The following is a 6,000-nucleotide window of genomic DNA, read 5'->3' on the forward strand; positions in this document are numbered from 1 at the left end:
GGGATGGGCCAATTTTTAGGATGTACGTCTTTTAGTCTTTTAGAGACCCATTTAAGTGTCGGGCCAATTTCCAGCCCGGTGTGTCTTTCAGCCTGTTAACGGCCCATAAATGAGTTGGGCCATTTGCAGTCGGACCTGAGTTTTGGCCTCTTAACGGCCCATGCTCTTCATGACCAATACCAGCCCAGTTTCGCTTTCGGGCTTGCTAAAGGCCCACAACACAGTTGGGCCATATACATTCTGACCTGACTTTTGGCCTCTTAGCGGCCCATGCTCTTCATGGTCCAGTACCAGCCCGCTGTCACTTTCGGCCTGCTAAAGGCCCACAATACAGTTGGGCCATATATAGCCCGACCTTAGTATCAGCCTATTAACGACATGTGAAATCAAATGGGCCTACTTATTGCCCACCTCAATGTCGACCTGTTAACGATCCGGGAGGTAACAGGGCTGAGCATTAACTGTTGGCTTGTTTCAATTATAGCGGCCCAATAGAGCTTTCGGCCTGGTTACAATCCATTAACATAATGGGCCCAGTAGAGTTCAAACATGTCTGTAGGCCCAATTAGATAACGTTGATGCAGGCCCAGCTATAATTTGAGCCCATTACAACAAGCAATTATGGACAGGACAAAAGCCGATCAATCAATGGCCTATGAGAATTTTGGCTCATGCAAGCCCATTAGGGAAGCCCATTATGGGCAGTGGGCCGCTTCCTTCATTTGGGCCCACGACTGTTGGTGCGAACTAATAATTTCACTGCTTTTTTGCCTTCCTAGCGACCAATTAGCTGGAATGCGAGGCGCGTAAGAAAACGTACGACATACAAGGAAAAACATTGCACATCCAGCATATATTACAAGAAATTACATACACTGGGCAATCAAAGATTGATGCCAGTGCAAATAAATGAACATGACTTAACGATCTACAACCTCACAATCTGCAACCTCAGTGCTGATGATGCCCATAAGCATGTGAGCAAGTTCTTCCTTCTTTCCTACACTATCTCTGAAAACATTGATCAGTTGTTGTTGCACAAGAATGTGCACCTCTAATTCCTCCACGATTTCCATGATTGCTTCAGTCAGTAATTCATTCACAAACATACATTTTTTCCGTTGGATTCGAGACAGAGGAAACTCAACAGATTCAGATGGCGATTTTGGCAGGCTTGTATTATTGATAGTGGAGAGTGTCTCGACCATTGCATCATAACATAACTTAGAAGGGGAACCAAACAGATTAATCAAGAGTTATTGCCATATTACCCGGCCTAGATTTATTGTAAATAAACAATGGGATTGCCTTGATGTTTTCAGAGTTTGTCTTCTTATCTTCAGCAGCCTATACCAAATTAACACACTAGCATTGCTATCATTGGCCAGGTCAGATAATAGGAAAGCAACATTGACACAACGAACGTTTGGGCAATTGGACCACACTAGCCTACACCAAATTAACACAATATGACACAGCTATCATCAACCATGTAAGGTAATAGGAAAGCAACACTGACGCAATGAATGATTGGGCAACCAGAACAACACTAAAATTTGGTAATGTGCATGATATGAGATACTACACTCTTGCAGCTCAGTATGCAAAACTACTAGGCAGTTTTCCTTACAAAAATCAACATTGTAGCCTTTAATTACACATTTTGCTACAAGTAAATTTAGATCAGATAAAGGTTGGATTCACGCTGATTAACAAAATACATGTTGACGTAAAAATTTAGTGATATACAACAGGTACTTACATCAACATTGGAGCACAGAGAATTCCCGCAAGATACTTTCATCAAACACGATCCCAGTTTAGAAAGTCTTCTATCCTTTAAGCTTATTTTCTCAAAGAGAGATGGGTAAGAAAGATGTAGGAAATATGATTTGAATGCTATAAAATTTCATGATGTGAGGATACACACAGGCATTTTAGACTGGAGTTGACATATTTTTGCTGGACTGGAGCGGACTAGTTTTTTGGCCATTTGAATCTGCTTATTATCAGTAGGAATTGGGTTTCTCTGTGCTGGAGAAGTATCTATGAACACTGGAGTTGGTTTACTATCTCCCGGCGTTTCGATCTTTCGCAAAGACCTTGTTTGTAACCCTTCAGATTCTAACATAGCCGTCTTCCCCTTGCATGCCTTATATAGAAGAATGGTTCTTCAATTATAAAACATGTTGCGGTAGAGAGATGGAATAGGTATTGAAGAATAGAAAGGTATGACATATTGACATGTATTCCCTCCATCAGGAAATAAATGGATATGTCTAGGCGTATGTTGGATTACGGGTTCCGGCAAACCCTTGAGAGGTTCAAACTCTGGGGTGCGCACGAAGAACACTCTCTCCCCGACTCGCTCGCTTAATGATTCCACGGCCTAGCTCGACGAACCCAAAGAACAAGAGACACAGGGGTTTATACTGGTTCGGGCCACCTTGCGGTGTTATACCCTACTCCAGTTTGTGGGTGGCTTGCCTCGAGGGGCTGAGGATGAACTAATACAGAGGATGAGCAGCCTCAGGAGGTGAGGTGTTCTTGAGCTCGATGAGCTGTGGTTGAGAGGGTGACCTGAATGATCCGTCACCTCCTACGGTAGTGGCTAGGTCCTATTTATATTGGCCTTGGTCCTCTTCCCAAATGTTTAGGCGGGAAGGGATCCCACAACAGCCAAGTTTAAAGGGGGACAACTAGTATAAGCTACCCTGACAAAAGTAGTCTTCGCCTGCCAAAGGCTCTGGTGGTGACTCTACTATGGGCTCCACGATGACCTCTATCCTGCCGTCCTGCTGGTCATGGTCTTGTTGCACAGATATGGAAACCTTTGCCTGATTCCTTAGGACCCCGCGCCTGCGCTTGCCCCCTTAGCACCAAAGAGGAAACTGGTACACTGCGCCCATTGGCGCCCGCCTGGCCCTGGTCATCATCGCTCACGTCATGCAAACCTCGCGAGGTGCCCCTTGCATAGATATCTTCACTCCTCGGGAGCCATCCTAGTGAGGCTGCCCCTAGGGAGGTCTTGGTTTCGTCCGCCTCGCGAGGCTCGGCCCCTCGTGAGGGTCTTGAGTTATTGTTGCTGAAGTTGGGCCGTACCGGGCCATTGATGGAGCTGCGCTCCGGCCCGCATGCATGCAAGTCTAGGTACCCCCGTTCCCAGGACGCCAACAATAGCCCCCAGGCCCAAGGTGCGCTCGAGCTTGGCTTCGAGGCGAAGCCAAAGGGCAAGTGCGGAGCGCCGCGGGCCCCAACCGCCTGCGTCCTTGTTTGATGCGTGGCAATTAATGTGACGTGGTCACCTACGCTTGCCCACATCGCCTTGGCAACCGTTCTCGCCTGACAAAAGCCTGGTGCACGCTACAGAGCCTTCATTGCCTCCCTTTGTCTTGCTACAGATCCCCTTTCCCGTTCTTTGCCCCAAGAGACTCCAGATCCCCACAGTCTCCTCTCCAAGCCTCCAGCCGATGGCCCCCCGACAAGGCGAAGGTCGTGTGTTCGCCTTCATGGTTTGAGCCTGCCCTGAGCGCGCCCAATGTCTCGGAGAAGAACTTCGCCACTGCTCTCCTGATGGCAGCGGGCGACAGCAATGAGGGGGGGAGAAACCGCGCTTCGGGCCGGCTCCGCCAAGCTGGAGGCCTCGGGTAGTACCTTCTACCCCTTCTTCATGCATAGTGTCTTCGCGGGGCTGGTCCCCCCTTTCTCTGAATTTTTCTACGCCATCCTCCGCCACTACAACCTCCACACCCTCCATCTTCATCCCAACTCCGTCCTCCTCCTGTCGATCTTCGCCTCTCCGATGATGTGTGAGTAGTTTACCACAGACTTTCGGGTCCATAGTTATTAGCTAGATGGCTTCTTTTCTCTCTTTGGATCTCAATACAAAGTTCTCCTCGGTCTTCTTGGAGATCTATTCGATGTAACTCTTTTTGCGGTGTGCTTGTCGAGATCCGATGAATTTTGGGTTTATGAACTTGATTATCTATGAATATTATTTGATTCTTCTCTGAATTCTTATATGCATGAGTTGATATCTATGCAAGTCTCTTCGAATTATCAGTTTGGTTTGGCCTACTAGATTGATCTTTCTTGCAATGGGAGAAGTGCTTAGCTTTGGGTTCAATCTTGTGGTGCTCAATCCCAGTGACAGAAAGGGAAATGACACGTATTGTATTGTTGCCATCGAGGATAAAAAGACGGGGTTTATATCATATTGCTTGAGTTTATCTCTCTACATCATGTCATCTTACCTAAAGCGTTACTCCGTTCTTATGAACTTAATACTCTAGATGCATGTTGGATAGCGGTCGATGTGTGGAGTAATAGTAGTAGATGCACAATCGTTTCGGTCTACTTGTCACGGACGTGATGCCTATATTCATGATCATTGCCTTAGATATCATCATAACTATGCGCTTTTCTATCAACTGCTCGGCAGTAATTTGTTCACCCACCGTAACACATGCTATCTTGAGAGAAGCCACTAGTGAAACCTATGGCCCCCGGGTCTACTTTACATCATATAAGTTTCCAATCTACAATTCTAGTTTACTATTTATTTTGCAATCTTTATTTTCCAATCTATATCACAAAATACCAAAAATATTTATCTTATTATCTCTATCAGATCTCACTCTCGTAAGTGACCGTGAAGGGATTGACAACCCCTTTATCGCGTTGGTTGCGAGGTTCTTGTCTGTTTGTGCAGGTACTAGGTGACTTGTGTGTAGTCTCCTACTGGATTGATACCTTGGTTCTCAAAAACTGAGAGAAATACTTACGCTACTTTGCTGCACCACCCTTTCCTCTTCAAGGGAAAACCAACGCATGCTCAAGAGGTAGCAGTTACCAAGTTTCTCATGGTACAATGGTCGAATCATACTAAAGATGAAGCCACCTAGAAACACGAAGATAACCTCCAGGCTGAATACCCCGACCTGTTCCCTTCTACCTCTTAATTCTCGGGACAAGAATTTCTTTTAAAGGAGGAGAGTTGTAACACCCCAGTGTAATGATGCTACAGTAAACCCTGGGGTTAAGTTAATCATTTTTCTAAACAAGTGTTTGATCATCCTTGTTTCTCTCTCTTTTCAAATTTCAGTTGAATTCAATTTCATATTATGAGTGAAATTCAAAAATGCTCAAACATGAAAACTAAAATGTTCATCATGTGGCAAATAATCATTTGTTCATATTGGTGGTGAACCAACATTTTTGCAAAATGTTTAAGTGGCCTAAACTGCTTAAAATAGTGACCTAAGCAATAAATTAAGTGCCTTTTTAATTTATAATAATTGCAAACTTATTCTAAAATCTCACAATCTTTTTGTGGCAGTGCCCAATAATTCTTTGAAATTGTTTTGGCCAGTGGCATATTTTTGCAAGGTCAACTGTGGCAAAAGCAAAATGCAAAAGCTGGTGGAAAAAGAAAAAAGAAAAAGAACAAGGAAAAGAAGGAGGCCCCTGCCCCCTGGACCTAACTGATACGTCTCCAACGTATCTATAATATTTTATTGCTCCATGCTATATTATCGACTATTTTGGACATTATTGGGCTTTATTATCCACTTTTATATTATTTTTGGGACTAACCTATTAACCAGAGGCCTAGCCTAGAATTGCTGTTTTTTTGCCTATTTTAGGGTTTCGAAGAAAAGGAATATCAAACGGAGTCCAAACGGAATGAAACCTTCGGGAACATGATTTTTAGGAAGATTATGATCCGGGAGACTTGGACCCTACGTCAAGAAAGAAAAGAGGAGTCCACGAGGTAGGGGGTGCGCCTACCCCCCCCCCTAGGCGCGCCCTCCACCCTCGTGGGCCCCCTGTTGCTCCACCAACGTACTCCTTCCTCCTATATATACCTACGTACCCCCAAATGATCAGAGACGGAGCCAAAAACCTAATTCCACCGCCGCAACTTTCTGTATCCACGAGATCCCATCTCCGGGCCTGTTCCGGAGCTCCGCCGGAGGGGGCATCGATCACGGAGGGCTT

The 6,000-nt window shown here is 45.2% G+C and overlaps 1 protein-coding gene across 1 annotated transcript; it reads right to left on the reverse strand.

Moving 5' to 3' along the window:
- Positions 1-920: 920 nt before the first annotated feature.
- On the reverse strand, positions 921-3,110 carry LOC147971553 (uncharacterized). Its single transcript, XM_087524016.1, has 5 exons — positions 3,103-3,110; positions 1,931-2,171; positions 1,763-1,852; positions 1,272-1,347; positions 921-1,207 (listed from the first exon to the last, which is right to left on the reverse strand). The coding sequence occupies exons 1-5, from the start codon at positions 3,108-3,110 to the stop codon at positions 921-923; spliced, it is 702 nt and encodes a 233-aa protein (XP_087380142.1).
- Between the last annotated feature and the right edge of the window lie 2,890 nt (positions 3,111-6,000).

This window comes from Triticum urartu, chromosome 5A, assembly GCF_056163025.1.
Source record: "Triticum urartu cultivar PI428250 chromosome 5A, HENAU_Tu73, whole genome shotgun sequence".
NCBI lineage: Eukaryota > Viridiplantae > Streptophyta > Magnoliopsida > Poales > Poaceae > Triticum > Triticum urartu.

What these genes read in the sequence shown, in the direction of transcription:
- LOC147971553 (XM_087524016.1), bottom strand. An exon ending in AACTCCAGTCTAAAATGCCT is followed by an intron (nt 1,853 to 1,930) that starts GTGTGTATCCTC and finishes TCTCTCTTTGAG; the next exon opens with AAAATAAGCTTAAAGGATAG. An exon ending in TTACAATAAATCTAGGCCGG is followed by an intron (nt 1,208 to 1,271) that starts GTAATATGGCAA and finishes GTTATGATGCAA; the next exon opens with TGGTCGAGACACTCTCCACT.